Genomic DNA, 19,527 nt, shown 5'->3' on the forward strand with positions numbered 1-19,527 from the left:
TAGCTCCTAAACTGTGGAATGACTTACCACTCAATCTGCACAGCTACCTCTGTATTTTCTGTAAAATGTCTGCTTAAAACACACCTTTATAAATCTGCCTTTAACTGATCTTTATAACTTAACTTTTTCTAATTATTATTGTTTTTATTTTATCTTATATTTTAATCATTATGTATTTTATGAGTTTTTACTTTTAGTGTATAATTTTATTACTGTCGTGCACATCCTTTATATAAAGGATAAACTGCTATATAGATCTTAAGTTATTATCATTATTATTATCATTATTTCAACTTTGTTTCTGAGAAATCAGGTTTTGTTTTGTCATTTTGGCGGATGGCTATAAATACTACATTACCGATGAGCCTTGGCTGATGTTGCCATGGAGAAGAAGCCAGTCAGAGGCACGAACGAGCGGTAGAGAATTCAAAACACTTTGCTGTTGCAGTTTTGAACAAAAGACAGCATCATAGTTGCTGAAATTATTCGAATCGGCCAAGAAATTTAAGGTGAACTGGTTTAAGATGCAGTTTGTAAAATCAGTTTTTCTCACTAGTGCAGTCTTTAAATTCTGACCGCCAATAGTGATGCATATAACAAAAAATTTCAAGCTTCACGATTGGGAGTCGTAGCTAACTAATACCCTGAAGTTTTTATGTACACAAGCTTTTACCTTTTACTTTTTTTTTTAACTCAAAGCCAGTTGTTAATCTCTTGTACTGATGATTCAACTGGGCTTTGGAACCAGGGGTGTCCGAATTAACTCCTCCCACTTCACAACTCGCAGGTGAAGTACAATAACTATTTGAGAATTTATTTCAGAGTATGTGCAGATAGGGCCAGGGATAAAATCTTGGACAGGAAAGACAAAAAAAGAGAAAAACCTAAGCAGATATCTGCCAGGATTATCACAGCCACAAACTGTCATACTTATAGGGTACAACGGAGAGATCATTAGGACCTCTGTAAGAGTCTACCTGCAGGCATGATTGTATGTGTGGGTTTGTATGACAAACATGAACTTATAGGTGCTGGGAACAGTTGTGTGTGTGTGCGTGCGTGCGTGCGTGCCTTGTGTCTGATAGTTGAGTCTCCTCATCTCCACAGGGTCTGAGGAGTGATCCAGTAGTGAGTCCTTGACCCCTGCGATGTGCTCATCCTTGGCTGGAGATGTTCGCTTCCTGGGAGAAAGCAGACGTTGCATGATGAGAGACGGTAACCATGTAACCAAGTTGGGACAGGCCGCAATGACTAAAAGTTAGTACGTTTTCACAAATTAGGGAAAAATTTTGAATGAAATTTTAAAACACAAAGTGGAAATAATGTAATAAAACATTTTTGTTTTATCAGTGACACGATTTGCTCCTCAGTTCCTCTCAGCCCCTGTCTCCAGCCCTTGCTTACTCCCCCCGGCCATGTTTGTCCCTTTATCTCCCCAAACATGCCATTTTACACATTTTACATACAGACTTTTTTCCTGTCTCTATACCCACCTGCTCACCTGTTTATCTTCAATCTCCAGAGCTTCCTTGCCCACTCACACACCTGTTCCCAGTTACCTCATCACCCAAGCCACTATTTAAGCCTGCAATTGTCACCAGTTCCTTGTCAGTTTGTGTGTTTATGTTCCCTTGTGTTCTCCTATATGCTAGCTACCTGCCTTTCGTAAGCTGTTGTCTATAACTGCCTGCCTGCTTGTCAACTGGTCTGCCAGAGGCCTCTTTTTCACTGAATAAAAGCAACTTCACTGCATCAGTCCATCTGTGTCTGCGTTTGGGTCCTCATTGCCAGTTCTATTACCAGCAGTTGTGACAGTTGTTCCATATCAGGATTGATAGAATAGATGCACAAGAGCTGCCAGAGTGAGGTAGAAAATCTCCCAATATCTTGTAAAGGAAAAATATTCCCCTTAAAGCTACAAGTTTATTTGTTTTATGCTATGATTTTATCTGGAGACTTTATCCATAGCTACTATATAATCAGAAACTAGAGGAACGGAATTTGACAGAATGTAAAAAGCTTTCCTAAGGAATAATGTAGCATATTCAGTAATACAGTAATTACAGTATGTAACAACATAACCCAGATGCAGGACTACTACAGTATGTATCACAGTCCTGCATTGCTATTTTGTGGTACTTGGATGTTTCACTCACTGAGAGGCTCATAAAATTCATTCAGGGAAGAATGTTAATCATACAGGGAGGAGAGAGGAGCTTTGAGAGAGGAACCACAGGTGTATCCCATGTGGAAGTTTTTTTTTTTTTATCAGATGGCAATGCCCCTTCAAATGGAATCTGTTTACTGATTAGTCAGCTGATCAGATGGGAGAATAAAAGGAGTAGCCAGGCTGCTGTGGAGACAGCACTACCATAATATAAATAATATTGCATGATTTTCTTTTAAACTGTTATGTTAGTTTTTATATGAACAAAAATAATTGAGCAGCTTTAAGTGTTGTACTTTATTGTGATGTGAGATTAGCCTTTTTTGCACAAGTAGAAAAAACAATTACAAATTGGATTTTGAAATAACTGTGTAATTTTTTTTTATGTGAAAGAAACAAGCTAGTAGTCTAGCCTAAGCAAAAGTAACAGAAATAAAGATTAGGATGAAGAAACCAAGCAACTGATATAGGTGCAAAATCAAAGGGGTTGAAAATGGATTACGGTGTATTTTTGAACTTTTTCAACCTGGACAAGGCCAGGCTGGTTGACTTCCCTCTGCCTCCAGTCTTTATGTTAAGCTAGACTAACCACATCCTGACTCCTGCTCCGTTATTAACACACACACGACATTAATAAAAATCTTCTCAGCTCACTCTCAGAAAGAAAAAGACTATGATTAGCATCCAAATGTTGAACCATTTCTTTAAATTAATACTTTGTAAAATCAAAATACTTCCCTCATATTAATAGCAATATGTTACGACCTATATTATGGATTTGATAGTTTGTTTTGGTTTTGAGCATGTCTATTCTTAAGCGTTTGGCTATAAAGTTCAATGCCCTGTAATCTGAACACTGACAAAGGCATATTTTGAAGTGAGGGTGCAAACTACGAGTTAGAGCAAATTTTGGTATGTTCCAGGGCAGAAAATATTAATTTGGGGGAAAAAAAGTAAGTCATCTTGAGAAAAAAATGAAAATACACACACAAATTAACAATTTGAGTAGAGAGAGGATTAATTAAATATTATTCCCAGACACTTATCAAGCTCTATATTTATGAGTTTCTGTTGAGTGGAACTTTTACTATAGTTATATGACAGTGACTGCAGCTGGTTGTTATGGCAACAAAAGTGACTTTTTATCGGTAGATAGTTCAGTTCAGACTTCAATTTTTCTAAAAAACAGACCAAAAAAAATTACAATTGACTAATTCTTTATGTATTAGTGATGAAGACAGTGGATATGTATTATGCAGGTCATGCAGGTAAGACAAACAGAGGAGTGAAAAGGTTGTTACGATGGTAGTTATTGCCACTAGGTGATATCAGGATTGGGTTTGTCAGGCGTGGCGTTTGTTTTACAGGCGACGCTGCAGGTGTGTGAGGGTTTGAGAGGTGAATAAAGCACTGAGGGAGGATTATTCTGAGGGGAAGATCAGTGGGATCTGTGAACTCGGAACTCAGAGCTGAACAGCAGAAAACACATTCAAAGAAAAAATGCAAAAACGTCCTCAGATACTCTGACACACGAAGACACACATGCTTAGAAGTCCTGTAAACTGAAGCTGATACGTGTAAGAAAAAATTTCAGAGAAGCTGGCAAGACGATGAAAGTCTTACAGAAAGAATGAGCGTCCGTCGCTTCTCATCATCACTGTCAGAAGACACAAACACATCTGACCCAAAAGCATGTTTTACACATTGGGAAGGCTTTGCAGAGGCGGGCCAGCAGCTAAAGAAGGGGGGTGGGGGGTGAATTGGTGTGAGAACAGACAAAGTCACTCACCTTTCTTGTTTGCTGCATCCACAGAAAGAAGGCAGACAATGAACAAGGGAGCAGAGAGACAAAGGAATCATTTACTAGTTGTCAGAAGCGGGAGCACCACACAGTATGGCAGTGAACAGGAAATGCACCTGACAGAGCACATTACAGCTCCTGACTTACTAATCGTACTCCAACCTGTGCTCTTTATCCAATCCAGCTGTGTGGCGTCACCTTCCAGCTTCTGAGAATTTCAGCTTACACACATCTTCATTTTTTGCTGTTTAAAGTGCCACATCTATCAGTTTGATACATCAATATGTCATCTTCAAATTAATTAATGTAGTGATGTTCACATGGCCAAATAAGAGACGAAAGGCAGTGTTATTAATTTACTTATTCTGATTTAGGCCCTGTTCAGACCTGGCATTAACATGCGTTTTGGGGGATCCGATCACAAGTGGACAGCTCTGAGTATGTGAGTTCACACCTGGCATTAAAATGCATCTCCACATGCGTCTCGAGTGACCACTTGTGATTGGATCTTACCTTCCCGCTCTATATGCAAATATACATCAATTCTGTTTGCAAAGAGTAAATGCATTCTTGTTGTTAACTGGCAGGAGGCAGCAATGCACTTCCTGTGCCTAGTTTGCAGGAAAGAAATTTAAAAAAACATACTGGGTCTATTCCTTTGGAGTGTTCAACACAGACCAAAATGCCCTAGATGTTTGATGCACTCGTAATATATCTCTATGGACTTTTTAAAATTTCCAGATGTCATGGACAAAGCCACCTTACACGATTTATGCAACTTGTCTTTGTTTGCGAACGAGTATGTACATCCACTTATGCAGAGAACATCACTTGAGTGGGTGGTCCTTCAAGTGTGGCCCAGGAAACATTGATGTACACACTGCCTAAAGAATGTGACCAAATACGGCCAGGACCACCTCTACATGTGGTCTGAGCGATCAGATATCGAGCATCATCAATGCAACTTGGGCGTGGGTGCATTCACGCCGCTTGTGATTGGATCACCCAAAACGCATGTTAAGGCCAGGTACAAACGGGGCCTTAGACAAACACAGTGACGTAGAATAAACCTGGCATCATGACTCTGCTCCTGAGTCTAACAGTGAATGTAGAAAGAGTGACTGCAGCTATCTTACATAAAAACTATATATTTACTATGTAATTTCAAATTATTTGGTCAGTGGACATTTCTTATGCTCCCATCCATGAACTCTACTCTTATCAACAGTACTGATACTAAATTGTGGCACAAACATAGAGTGAAGAGTGTTGCAAGGGCCAGATCAACCCCAGGGGGACTCATGGCCATTATAATAACTGTGGGCCCCTTTTGACACCACCTCGCTCCACCCCTCTCTGCATAATACTCCTTTTTAGGCTGAACATGCCCCTTCCACATATACCAAAAATAAATTCTAATGCAAAGCACAACCCTCTTCCAGTCCGATGATATTGCAACATGTTCTACTCCCAACTTGTCACATATGGACCCATGGTCAAAACTCCTTGACTGACCACTTTTTTAATGCAGCGGGTACCCCTTTAACATCATTTCCCCATGTGGAGGGTAAACTACAGCATGAATGAGGCATTACATTTATTAACGGCAGCACAGCTGCAAGGAGGTGGATGGGTCGGATGGTGGGTTTACAAAGCGCACAACTGTCACACCAGTGACCAGGGTTCACATCCACAGTCCCGTCTGTGGTTTAGACAACAACAGCGCTTCGGTTAATGTTCAGGGAAAGATGGTGGTTTCGGTTCAATGTAAACAGGTTGTGTCTGAAGTCACTGTGAATTTTCTCTGTATTAAACCAGACCAGGATCTTTCCATGACATGAACCAAGTGCTGTGAGAGTCTAAACAGAACCATAGACCAATTTAATAATGCTGGAGTCACTACGAGTGGATATTGTTCTGCAAGATCAGATACTGGATGTAAAACAAATACTCTATAATGTCTGTTAACAATTTGCCGGAACAACAATGCCCCATTTTCCATTTTCATAACTTTTTATACAGAACAGTGAGGGAGAATAAAGGCACAATATTCCTGCCTTGAACAGGCTGTATAAAGGGGGCTATTGATTCGCTCAGCCCCTCCTTACCCCGCTCTCGCTCTCTCTCACATACGCTCTCTCTCAACACATTGACAACGAACCTGTCTGTGAATAGCCCCTCCTCTCCGTGCACACTCTGATTCAAAACATGATCTTCCACGGCAGGAAGGATTGTTGTTGCCTTTTCCCCACAGAGAAGGCGGCAAGCATAGCTACTAGTCAATACTAACTGCCTGTGCAAGTGGATAAAGTTAATGTTAATTCTTTAACTCTGATGCAGAATGTTTGCTCCTTCAATCTAGATTGCTCCAAATATATTTTCAAAAGCTCAAAAAGGCTCGTCCTGAGAAGGCGCAAAGACAGTCTGGACCAGAGATATTAGCAAACAGAGTACCTAAAAACTTAAGAAAACGTGTGTGTAAGTTGAACCGTCCGACCAGTGTTATTAGTTATCCAATACATTTGTTTCGTATTTCCAGGCTACAACCACTGCTGCTGCGGTAGCTGAAGCAGCAAGAAAGGGCCAGGTAGGCGGTAGCTAATGAAGAGAGAGACACAGGAGAGGAGGAGTGGGATAGCATGCTGCTGTCGGAGAGCCAGCTAGGGTCGACAGCCCCCCCCCCCATAATGTAGTGTCTCCAATATGGGAAACACTGCTGTATGGATGTAGAGAAATGTTAAGAATTCAAAGATGAACTTCGCACACACAGATGTAAGTCAGCATGTGAAATTTGCCTCATTTTATCGATATCTGTTTCTATCTGTTTCTACGCCTGTCCTCGGCTCAGCATGCCTCTGAAAATTCTACAGGGTCAAAACACAAATTTAAAATAGTTCACCTGACTTTAATGTCTTCACATATGCTTATGGAAGAAGAGTGAGTTTGGGACAGGTCTTGTGTTTTCCACAAAAAATGGACAAGATTTAACTAAATATAAATGGAAACACAGGAAGACACTGAGAGCCAGTAGGCATAGTTTTCCTTTCTAAAACTTATTTTTATTTTTCATTGTTACGTTTACAATCATTTTAATTTCAATCTTAAGTTATAACACTTGTTATGGGTGTGAGGACACTGAGCTTTGTTGGTGAACACATTTTTGTTATGTTGTAACCCTGCAGGAAATATAGTATCTATTAGCTCCTAAACTGCACTTTACACCCTATTTTAATGCAACTAGGTCAAATTTGGTGGGGAAGCTGCTGGATTGCTGCTTCTCCAGCTATAATAAATGGTGTTTATCTTTTCATATATTCCAATTTACCAGGGTAGGGAAGAAGGGAGCGGAACAAATAGGGTTTTATAAAGAAAGCGGTCCTGAAGAATAGGTTTGTGTTTTTTCAAGTCTGTGTTTAATACAGTGCTCACTTTCCCATATGTATGTTGAGTTTTGTATAAAGGTGATCAGATAGTGAAGAGACCCCTTTCCAGCAATATCTCCCTGTGAAAGATGGGGAATAAAATCCTCAGTCTTCGTTCTGTGTGAAAATGCATTTTCAAGTGCAGCTGAAGTTAATACGAGACAAATCAAGTTACAACCTCTTAAGACAGTGGCTCTCCTGAGCTGCAATAGAGGGATAGGAAAATGTACTCCACACACACATAACCTTTTGAACTTCTGTAGTGGTGTATTTATGTCCACGTGGACAGCTACAGGCCAAAACTTTGAGACTGGATCATCAGAAGAAATCATTTGAATGTGTCTGCCAAACACCTGTCTCTTTGTGAACATCCCTGAAAATACAAACCATTTTCTGTGACTGTCCTTATTATCCATAGAGTTCGGACAAAATAAGAGAGATTCTAGAAAATAAGAACAACAATGTTTTATACTGGGTCTGAGTCTCACACACACACACACACACGCACACACATACACACACACACAATTGTGGATCCTGTGATCGCAGCAATTCCACTGGAATACATTGATTTCAAGGCCAAACTTTGCTGTTCTATAAACAAAGACTCCTTTGTCGTACTCAGACTGCTGAAGACTCATATTAGCTTCAGCAACTCTAAAATCCAGAACATATCCAAACTGTTCACAATGCTGCTTGCATGGAGTAGAGGTAATGATTATATAGACAAACCATACTGTTATTGTTCTGTGAAACCTCATATTTCCAAATTTGAAAAGTGTCATGTTTTCATATAAATGCTCCTTTATGGGTGGAGAAAATTCACCGTTTTTCATAGGTTAACAAAGCTGTTTAATAACCCATCGGGTGAACTCCAAAATGCACAAAGATAAATATATTATTGGATATTAATACATTAAATGAGTTGTGTTTATATCCATCACATCAATTTTTACTTCTGTACCCTCTGGATTTGTTTTTCTCTCAAAAAAAAAAAACACTCTTCAGCAGCCTATTCATAATTCAGATTTGATACTCTTACAATGAGTCAACGGCAGATTTTTGGATTACCATGCAACCATAAGTTAACTTTAGATAAAATATAACTACATGTTATACATTCTACATTCTTCGTGATGGATTACTTAACTCAAGCAACTTTTAAGCCCTTAAAGTAGATTTTCATAGTGTACTGAAATAAATGGAAACTACTGGCTTCCTGGAAGATATGGAAAACACATTTAACAATCTACGCTGCTATTATTTGTTTGGGACATGTTGGGCAGTAATGTAATAAATATTTGGTTTATAGGAATAAAAGATGCAAAACATCATCTTGGACTTAGAAAAGCAAATAATTTCAGTTGGAGATGCTGTCTACATAGACTCCCCAAGAAAAATATTTCTGAACAAATTCAGACACATCAGGAGGGAACAAGAGCAAAAGGAAGAATGAGAAAAAGACAAAACGAGTGTTCCCATTTGAGCAGAGCAACAGCCATATGGAAGCCCCCATCAGCTCAGTCAGCAGCTCCAGATGTTTGACCTACGCACAGGACGCACGAGCCAACTGTTCGCCTGGAAGAGCAGGGCCATGGGGCAACTAACAGTGCCTTGCTCCCATATGCCATGGAGGACCTTTGCCTCCAGGCCTGTTCAGCCAAGTTGCATGTTTGTCTGAACTCTAGAAATACTCCACTCTGACCGTTTCTTGGTGCCCGACTCTTCTCTACTTGTCATCTGCTGTTCTGAAGAAAATGCTCCAGGTCTCTCTCTGGACTTTGGTAAAATGATAGATGATATGTGGAGGAACATAATGAACGTACTCTGCCTTCAAGGTCCACTGAAACTGTTGCTATCTTTTTTATAACAGATGACATAAAAGGAACATTTGTATAATGATACTACTGTTAAATGCTATTTCACTTGCAATGAGTGGGAGAGTTTGCTCTCTCACTCATTGCAAGTGACTACCATTATTATGGAAATCAACATTTCCATTATAATGGTAGTCAGAAAAAAGATATTTCTGTAAATGTCTGTATTATTAATGCACCAACACTAGTTACTTTCACTGATAGAGACCCAATACTTTGCTATGTAATGTTGTGTTTGCATTTTTACCAAAAAGAGCACTCCTTTACTGCCTCATCTTTGATCGATGTTCAGTTGTAGTGTCTTTTAAGGGGAATAATAACTGTAATTCAAATATATATTAAATGTTTAGTCATTAACACATGAAATGGTTGCAACCTTAACAGATTCGAATGTAGTGTTCTGATTAAATTTAAAAAAAAGACGTATACAGATCCCATTTAACTGGGAAAAGTAGGGCAGGTTGCTGTTTTTTTTCTTGGTCACGGAGAGGGTCTGAAAAAAACACTACAACACTGGGGAGGAATTTGTGTTTAAAAGGTGAAACATACCCAACCTCAGTGTTTTTCCTATAGTGCTTTCACAGATGCACTGCAAGCCTGATCTTATCTAGAGTTTACCCGGGGAGCAAATGTCTGAATCATTAAACGGACTGTACCCTACCAGCGCCCTAGTACAGTTTGTATAATGTCCGATTGAGCCGACGCGTGAATAGTGCAGCTCATTGTCTGGACCATTCACAACGTGCGAGTGGGCATCTTGATGACGTTTCTACCCTGCCTCCTGCACACTCTCCCCAGGCGCCACACCTGGCCTGCACCAAAATGAATATTTCCAGTAGGTGAGAACACGTCTGACCCAGACAATCTTCTACATGTGTGAAAGGGCAACTCCAGACCTGTTTTTCTGGAGAATCATGCCCGGACATTGTCGAGAGTTCATATTGTATGTGAAAACGGCTCTGTACTCCCTTGCCATATCCAGGGTTTCTATTCAGAAATAACTCTGCAGGAAAACTGTCAAATGTAACCATGCTCATCTGCAAAAAACTGTGGCTTTCAAAGGCTTCACCCCTAAAATAATAAGTATCTATTGTAACATATTTCTGCTGTTTTGTCTGTCATACTCACCTCTTGAAGAGTAGAATAGCAATGACTATGATGATGATGAGAATGACAGCCAGGACTGGACCCATCACCCACAGCATCTCTGGGTCCTCAGTTTGTCGGGTCATCCCACTCTGGAGCTTCACCATGAATGGCTCGGAGAATGGGCTCGCCGCAAAAGTTCTCTGCTGCAAATGAGCAGAGGATGATCCAGTGTCAGTTCAGGCACTAATTTATACACAACAGAACAGATTAGACTAGGGCCCTATTCAAAAGTGGCTTAACTACTTCAGGCTAACATGCTTTTATTAGGCTAAAATAATCCTGTTGATTCTCATCCAGGAGTGGTTCTTTGAAAGCAAAGTGAGGGTTGATTTGTTAATCCTGGATGAGTTTATCCTGAATAACAGTGTGCTCTTAATTTGAAATGAAGAGACAATGAGTACAGAGTTGAAACCATGATCAGCATTCATATAACTGGCTGAGTGTTGATCGCAGTTATATGAGATACAGTATATGTGTTGCAAACCCTCTCAGCACGCACTGCATTTTATGTATGTTCTGCATTGATATTGGTGTTATCTTGTTCTACATTGTGCTCCAAATAGGTTCCACTGTTTCCAGACATTCAAATTCCCATTTCATTTTCAGAGGGCCTTATTTTTGTGATGGTGCAATGACCGACACAATTTTCCCTGACTTTGAAATTTGTTTTGCCCGTCTGTGTGGTATTTTGGTGCCAAGAGCAGGGTGCACAATACGCAGATGGGAGGAAAGGCACAAACAGGTGAGAAGTTCATTCAAATGAGGCAGCACAGTTTGATTTGTTGGTATTTTGGTGGGAAATGTGTCTTAGATGTTGCTCTCAGAATAGATGTCTCTGAACTGCGTCTGTAATCTTAATCAACCTCCCCCAGCCAGTAGATGCATTTAAATTGCTACCAAAATGAACTTTTAATGTGGATAAAGCACGCTGAAGCATGAAATCGGTAAATCAGTCTGCATTGATCTATAAACGAATAAGATTAACTCTTTCAGTATCTGTTTTCCACAGCTGCTCTATGAAATACTTCACCTTTAATTTATTAAATCCCCCAATTCACAACACCTCCCTGTTTCCACAGCTACACTGCCCCATCCTGCCGCCGCAGCACACAATTGATTAATCCTGCAAGGCTATTGACCTTGTGCCTTTCTCCTTAGGAAAGTAACACCAGTAATTGTCCCACCTATGAGAATTTGTTAAGACGAGAGCATATCAGCTGACAATTGACCAGTCGACTGGGAGACTGCAGCCCTAGAAACTAGATTTACTGAGGAGAGTCAGTCAGATAATAACAGGTAATGGTGCCTTTTTGTGGTCAGTGGCCTCAGAATAATTTGAAGACAATAAAAACAAGAATGAATGACAAAAAGACCAAAATATTTCTGAGATGAATTTTCCTGAAGAAAGCTCGACTAGTGTAGTTTTTGTTGACAAATAACAAAAATCGAATTACTAAAATGTGTGTAAAACTAATATAAATTTTTGTCAAAAGACTAAAACGAAATCAAATCCCACTCATCACTGTATATTCATTTTTCCCATGAACCAATCAAATCATAGCAAAATGACGACCTTTATCAAACAAGTTAATTGTTTTCCTGCAAGTGTATGTTTCTCTGATGTCTGGAATAGTAAATAATCAAATTCAACACAAAGTCAGCTGAAGACATGGAAAAGAATGAATGAATGAATGAATGGGAATAAGGAGTCTTAAATTGAATGGCTTAATCTACTTGTGTTTTTTTAATGTCTTATACACTCCAGGGAAAACAGGTAGGGGGAAATACTGTATTTTGATGAAATATACAAAAATACATTTGGTAGCTATACTTTTTTCAGTTTACCGGTCCTTGATAGGCAACCCAAAAGGTTAAATTTGAATACTGGTGGACACGTGTTTGGTGAGGCAGGATAACATATTGGGGTATGGATGAGCTTTAAGTCCTGCATACATACACAGTGTGCTGGCAGGTTGCCTCAGGTGGAGGCAGCTGGTTAACTAGGACAGCGGTTAGGAAGCAGCAGGGGGATTCGGGAGCACAGGAGGACTGTGAATCAAAGGGCTGCTGTGTTGTCTATCCTGGATGCGGGAATGTATGGCTCATTGTGAAGCGTGCCCACTGAGCCCAGGGAGGAAGAAAGAAGCCCAGTGGAGGATATGCATCAGCAACATGCTTTGAGGACAAATCCAATAATGCCGCTAACTTCACTATACCCTTTGGACAGCAGTGGAGACCTGCAGCTAGCCCTAGCTATTTCCCTGCCATCATTAAAAAACATGGCAGCCTCTCCTCTCCAGACCACACAGGAGGAAGTCACACTGCTGCTAGGAGACACAGAATGTCTCAGAAGGTGTCAGGCTGAGCAGGTTGAGCTGTAATTAATCATTATCCATCACTCCTATCCAAACACACACACGAAAAAAAGAGCCTCTGAGCACCGTCCATCCAGTGATTACATTACCACCACGTTGTAATTGGGAAAACAGTTTAGCAGTATATGAACGTCATTTCTAAAAGACAGGGTTGTCTGATGTCTGTCCGGGTTGCTCCAGCCTGAGACTCCTGAGGTTTCTCAGTTCTATGCTCCTTTCAGGAAAAAGATGGTCAATTAAGGGATAAGGCTGGTTTATCTATCTCTTACTCTCAACAAATCTACTCTTAAACCAATCAATTTATTCTAAACCAATGAATTTCAACTTCTATAAGTAGTGCTTATAGTAGTAGTAGTGCTTATAGACTGCGCCTATATTATAATGCCACATACACCCATTCACACACACATTCATACAGCACCTTTCTATACAAACAGCGCTTTCAATACACACACATTCACACACCAATGATACATCAGAGGCAATTTGCGGTTCAGTATCTTGCCCAAGGGCACTGCGGCATGTGGAGTTGAGGAGCTGGGGAGTGACGACCCCATTTACCTCCCGAGCCACAGGAGGTACATCCAATACAAGTATTGATGTAGCCACAGCCTACTCCAGCTTACAGCATAATGCAATAAAACTCCACTGTCAGTCAACATGCAAAAATACGTGATCTGTAGTGGACAGATGGAGTTGTCGGTCTGCTTGTTTGTTGGAACTTTCGTCTATTTTCTGTACTTAAACATTCAATTTGCTGTATATTGCTTTTCAACAGCAATGTACTGTAGTATAAAGGATATAAACTGAATATAAAAATAGGTAAAATTAATACCTCTCTTCAGTAACCAACACAAAACAAGTATTAATGTGAATAGAAGTCTGCTTCTGTCAATTTTCATGAAATTTTTTTATTTACCTGAAGAGTAGAGACACAATCATTTATCCATTTTGCTACCATCTGTTGCTGCTCAGAAGAGTACTCCAGTAATTTAATATTTCACTTCCATTACATTCGGGGACGAGAGACAGATTTACAAAAGAATGGTCAAATCGAACCTGAGATGCCCTGGCTTTTAGCCCCCGTAGCATGGTCCAAACTCTAAAACCACTGGATCTTTTATTTCCCTCATGCAAGCCAATAGCATCAGTTTGCTAGCCTGTACATGCCCACATGATTCCATCTCCAGACCCCAGTTTCACACTTTCTGTTATTAATGTGTAGTCTCTGTGGAGTCAAGATTTCTCGAGTGATTTGAGTTCAGTAATTTTCTCAAACTTGACAAACTGCTCCGGAGCCACAGAACACACTATACAACTGTTTTCATAGACCAAGTCCCCCTTTAGTGGAGTGCCCCTTTAACAACATAAACAGCTGGCTATCAGTCTAAACAGAAGATAAGCACTTTAAGAAGTTGAGCCTTGTTCTAAAGACCTTACGCATGACGTCCTTCTTTCCTTGGAAAAACTCCTCTGGTGCATGGGAGTGCAGAACATAATATCATTAGAGGACATGAAAAATATTATTGCATCGTTAACTTTCAAAGTAAAATATTTTAGTTCTTGTCCATGAAAAATCTTCCCATCTTGAGTTCTTAGTTGCAGTTTTGTAAGTATTTGGATATTGGCACTATGATAAGCATTAAATATGAGTGGATAAATTTGGCATAATTCACTTTAAGTAACTATGCTGCTTGTCACTTTCTGTTCTGTGAGACAAGTGTAGCAAGTTGGACTGTGTTAGTGAATGAGACAATAAATATTCCTGTGAGCCTGACAGGGTTCTGGCTCAACAAGACTACAGCAGCTCCTGCTCTGGCTGCAGCTATTCTGGGTGAAAGCTGTGAACACAATTCAAGTATGCTGCTTTTTAAAACAATGTCACCACAGAGCCGGCTTTGCTTCCTTATTGATTAGTTAATTTCAACATATTTTTTTCACATTCTGACCACCAGAAATGAATTATACAGAAAAGATTTGTTAAACATTTGTCACGTTGTGGAATGCTACAATGAAACAAATGCAATTTGACCTGTGTGATCCAAGACTAGAATAATTAAGCTGGATGTAAAGTGGAATGATAAGTTGACTGAGTACTGGACAGAGGTACCTTGTTGTAAGGCATTAAGGATACACGCATAGTTCTTTTTTGTGAGAAACTGATAGAGTTCCTTTAAAAAAAGTAAAAGTCTAATGTATTTTACTTTCTGTGTTTTTATCATATCCATCTGGATAATGGAGTGTGATTAAAAACAAAAACATCTGTTTCCTGCATTGAATTATCTATTCATATCTACTATACTGTCTGGTCAACATCTAAGTTGGACTGCTCTCATTTTGCATACCCTTATATTATTGATATATTATTATTTTGCGGTACCTTTTTGCTGTTGGGGTTAGAGGCAACGCCAGAGTTTGAGATACTGTAGGGCAACGGAACACCCAATACATTACATTACATTCATTTAGCTTTTGCCCAAAGCGAGATGAGCCACCACAGGGTCCTCACAGCGACGGGGCGGCCAATCGTCCAGGGCTGGTGTACTGTACAGTTTGCAGCCCAGCCTCCTAAGAAATTATATCATGAAGTCCTCCAAATTAAATGTCAAAATAAGCTGCTTCTTCGTGGTGACGCATGAGCATTTTCTGATGACATCATTTGTCAATGCCTTCCAAAACTGTTCAAATTCACTGTTGAAAAATAACCCTTTTATGATCATTGGTTAAGGTTTGGTTAATTTAAAAGGGAAAAACAACTTGGTTGGGATTAGGAAAAGGTTTTGGTTTGGGTTTAAATTACTTAGTTCAGGTTAGGGAAAAACGTGTTATATGGTTGAGTCCATGACTACAGTCTCCTGCATTAAGTTCATACTACATGTCTATCCACCACCCGGCCCTCCAGATCCTTAATTTCCTCTGTGATTTATAAAAGACAACTTTCTGCCTTTTATATAGGCAAACTTTCTGCTTTGGTACTGAACATTGGCCTTTGATGTGAATCCTAAAGCGTATGTATGGACCAAATCGAGACGGTCCAACTAAGAACAACGATAGCTTTTGCCATTTCAGCAAATGCCCCGAAACATTATGACAATGACATTATGACATGACAAGACCCTCTAGCAGCTGTAGTAATTATGACTCTTGCCTGGCGGGAGCAAACAAGGAAGTAGTGCGACATTGTTATAAAAACAGAAGACACAAAATGTGGGAATTTAACATTGGGGACAGCTGTTCATTTCCTATTTACAACTGACACTTGGTTTCTTTTAACCATGACCATGGTCATTCCCTAACCTTAACCAAGTGATTATTATTGTAACCATGATGACGGAGATCCCCTTACCATAACTAAATAACAATCTGTTATATACTTATATTTGTAATGAAGGGTTTTAGTATCTTTATCATAGTTTATTTGCCATAACCACGGTATTTCCCTAACATTAACCATTAGTTTATGACTATTTAGGTGCGCAGAGATTGTAGAAAGGGAGAATTTGAAAGTGGCATTGATTGTAAAAAGAAAAGAAAAGAAAACAAACAAACAAAAAATGTGTCATTGAACATAATCCTGGGTTTTGCAGAAACTGCAATATTGATGTTGTTGTCCAGATGATAGGGTTTACGGTTTGACCATGGCTTCACAATATTTTTTGGCCTAAAATATTTCCATGAAATTGTATTTAAATTAACTGGAAGAAAAAATACTTCTACACATACTTTTAAATTTAGGTTTACTTCAGTTTATTTGGGGTTATGTTAACTTACTATGCTTCTGGAGAAACTAGAGAAGAATGCAGCCAAGTATACCCAGGTTAAAGTGAAATTAGTCCACAGACACAAAAGGGTCTACTTAGAATAACAGTGATAAAAGAAATTTGTGTCTTTCATTAGGGTGAGTCCCTCTCTGGTCAAAGACACTGCCTGTAGTCTCTTAACTTCTAACAAATTGGAACATTTCTTTAAGAAGACTGAGCATAGCCAACTTTCCCAACTCTGGGAAAGTAATAGTGTTTAGAAGAAACCTTGAAGCCTTAACAGCTAAAAGTTATGGAGCTTGATAACATGTTAAGCTCATCTGTCTCTTCAGCTTTTTCAGCTTCCTTTTCTCAGTAGCACTTTTTGGCCCTTTTAGCAAAGTACTGCATATGGCTTAGATTTTTTTTTCTTTCTGAAAAATGACAGTTTTCATGGATTTTAGACGCTGCAGAAGCATATTCGAAGGGATATTTAGATATTCTCAGGGGGGAAGTTTGGAAGTGATCAATCTCAGCAGCACTACCCAATAGATAGTAATCCTTCTGGGGTGAAAAATGTGCTGCTGCTACATCTGCAAGCTGGAGAGAGGAGGTGGGTTGTGCAAAGAAGAAAAATCATTTTAATAGCAGTTGGAGGATGCACATTTTCCAGAATCTCCCCCCAAAAAGTGGAAGCGACTGATAAATAAGCAGAAATGAGCAGCTCTGTTACTTCCAAGAACTCAGAAGATTTCCACCTCAGCTGGCACCTTCTGCTCGCAGTTTGTCTCTCTGCAACAAACTGGATGATCTCCAGTAGGATCAGTGTGTTTCCCACAATCCCCAGTCCTCTCTGCACTGCCATCCTTCTCTCCTTCTCTCTGTTTTTCTCCTCAAAGTTCGGCATCTCTCTTCCTCCTGCATCAGAAACTCTTTCAAGCATCCGTACAATTCTCTGCCCCATGATTGCAGCATTACCTGCCTTCTCGTCTGCGCATTCACCTCAGGCTACCCCCCCCAGAACCGATCCCCCACCCGATCTTATCCTCCCAGTAAGCTCCCCGTCTGTTCTCTCTCCACCTCTCACTCTTCTCCTCACCTCTCTGTCACTCCCACATGGCTTTGCATTCATAGAGAACTATTCCTCCTCGTTCCTCTGCTGTAAGTGATCACACTGTTTATATACTGTGTAGTGCCTTTTCTTTTATCCAATTTCACACATCCCAGCTTGTTTATCAGCATCGGGGGCCACAGAAAGCTGCAGTGCCCTTTTGCTTCAGTCACCCCCCTTTCTTTCTTTTCCTTCCTACTCTCCCCTTTTCCTCTCGCCTCTACCCTTCCAGCAGCTTTGCAGTAGCGATAAAAGCTGGGCTTACTTCCCGTTTTCAATGAATGTGATTAGGCTTCTATTTTTGTACAGGCTTGCATCACATTCAGCTGATGTCATTTAATGAATCTGGGATCTGCTGCTATGTTCCTAACACAATGAAACATGTATTGTTTAAGGCTAAATATTTTTGACAAAAGCTATAATGAGAAGGGGTTGAGAAAACTAAGACACTGTGGACTAAAAGCATGTAATTGCAGTGTTATCTGTTTGAATAATCTCAGAATGTTAGTTTAATTTAATGAACTAAAATTGATCCATACTACGCAGGCTGCAGGAGGAGGTATACAAATGTAAGACCGATCCCCCTCAGATAAATAACTAATCCTCTTTGACGAAGTTCTAGTGTGTTTTGCACATTAATGTTTGCGTTTGCACCAAGGGGCAGTTTAACCCACCAGGGGGCCCTGAGCGCAAGATAAAATAAAATAATGATGGCTTTAAACCGGGATTTGAACTCAGTGCCAAGACTTTACCCCAAGATTACATAATAAAGGAGCTGTGAAGGTAACAATATTACCAAATAAATTTACAATTAAATCAAATTACCACAACTTTAACTTTGTTTTTAACGTCAACAAACATGACACGAAATTCCATTCCATGTCCGATTAATTAATGGTACCTAATGCTGCTTTGTGTGTGAATGAAGCCGTGCACAAGTTGTAGCAGCCTCAAAGTTTGTGTTTAACCAGTGAGCAGTGGTCAGTACAGTAAACTCCACCCTGATTGTTCCTGTGCCATTAAACTTTCTGGCACCTGGAACTGTAGCAGTGGAACTAAATTTCACAAAGAATAGGTTCCTTTGTTTCTCAAATGGTTCCTAAGCTCCTACAAAAGTTCTTGCAAAGATAATGAGCTACAGCGCAAATTTACTTTTGGTGAGGACACCAAAAGTTGATTTAGATATGTGCATTTTTGACTAAATCAGTGGGTGATTTAGTCAAAAACGTATGTATCTAAATTTACTTTTGGTATCCTCACTTTGCCTCAAAGTTTTACCTCGTAATTTCCTACATCTCCCAAACTGACCAACCTTAAAGATACACATGAATTTGCTGTCCTACCCAGATAGGTAAAAAAAAGGTCAATACTTCAGTGGAGCTCTGTTCTTCCAGTAAGATCTGGGCCATATCTAGCCTAGCTTAACAGAGATATTGGAAGCAGGGGTAAATTGCTACTAGCTCCATTCAAAGTAAAAAAAATAAACCTCCCAACAACCCTGTTGGTGTCTTAATTACATGTTGTGACTGAAAACTCCTGGGTGCAGTCTTTTCAGTGGGGTTGCCAGGGTGAACACTGAACAAAGCTCAGGTGACTCCAGTGGACAAATATGCTCAGGCTAACAGTAGACTAAATCCAGCATGGAATGCTAAATAACCTGCCAGATCCATTGGGCTCAAGTTAGGCCGAGTTCTGCACTTCATCTGGAGCTGATTACCAGGGCCAAGTCCATCGATCAAAACCTGAGCAAAATCTGTCAGAAACTGAAGGACCAGAACTGGTCCTTTAGTCCTCCAAAGCCAGAACACAGCCCAGTGCGCCAACAGTCAGCTGCAGTTGGAGCTAGTTATTGACTTTCAGGAAAGGAGAGAGGCAGCAATACAAA

At 39.9% G+C, this 19,527-nt stretch overlaps 1 protein-coding gene across 14 annotated transcripts in view; it reads right to left on the minus strand.

Moving 5' to 3' along the window:
• Positions 1-19,527, minus strand: part of ptprfa (protein tyrosine phosphatase receptor type Fa) — a 221,680-nt gene that overhangs the window by 44,752 nt on the left and 157,401 nt on the right. For 8 of the 14 annotated variants that reach the window (XM_040129780.1, XM_040129779.1, XM_040129778.1 and 5 more), the window contains 3 exons: positions 10,396-10,559; positions 3,957-3,968; positions 1,072-1,181 (listed from right to left, as the gene is read on the minus strand). In XM_040129780.1, coding sequence (XP_039985714.1) covers positions 1,072-1,181; positions 3,957-3,968; positions 10,396-10,559 — 286 coding nt within the window. The remainder of the gene's footprint in view (positions 1-1,071; positions 1,182-3,956; positions 3,969-10,395; positions 10,560-19,527) is intronic. The other 6 variants (XM_040129782.1, XM_040129775.1, XM_040129774.1 and 3 more) reach the window with 2 other exon arrangements.

This window comes from Xiphias gladius, chromosome 6 (assembly GCF_016859285.1).
Source record: "Xiphias gladius isolate SHS-SW01 ecotype Sanya breed wild chromosome 6, ASM1685928v1, whole genome shotgun sequence".
Lineage (NCBI taxonomy): Eukaryota > Metazoa > Chordata > Actinopteri > Istiophoriformes > Xiphiidae > Xiphias > Xiphias gladius.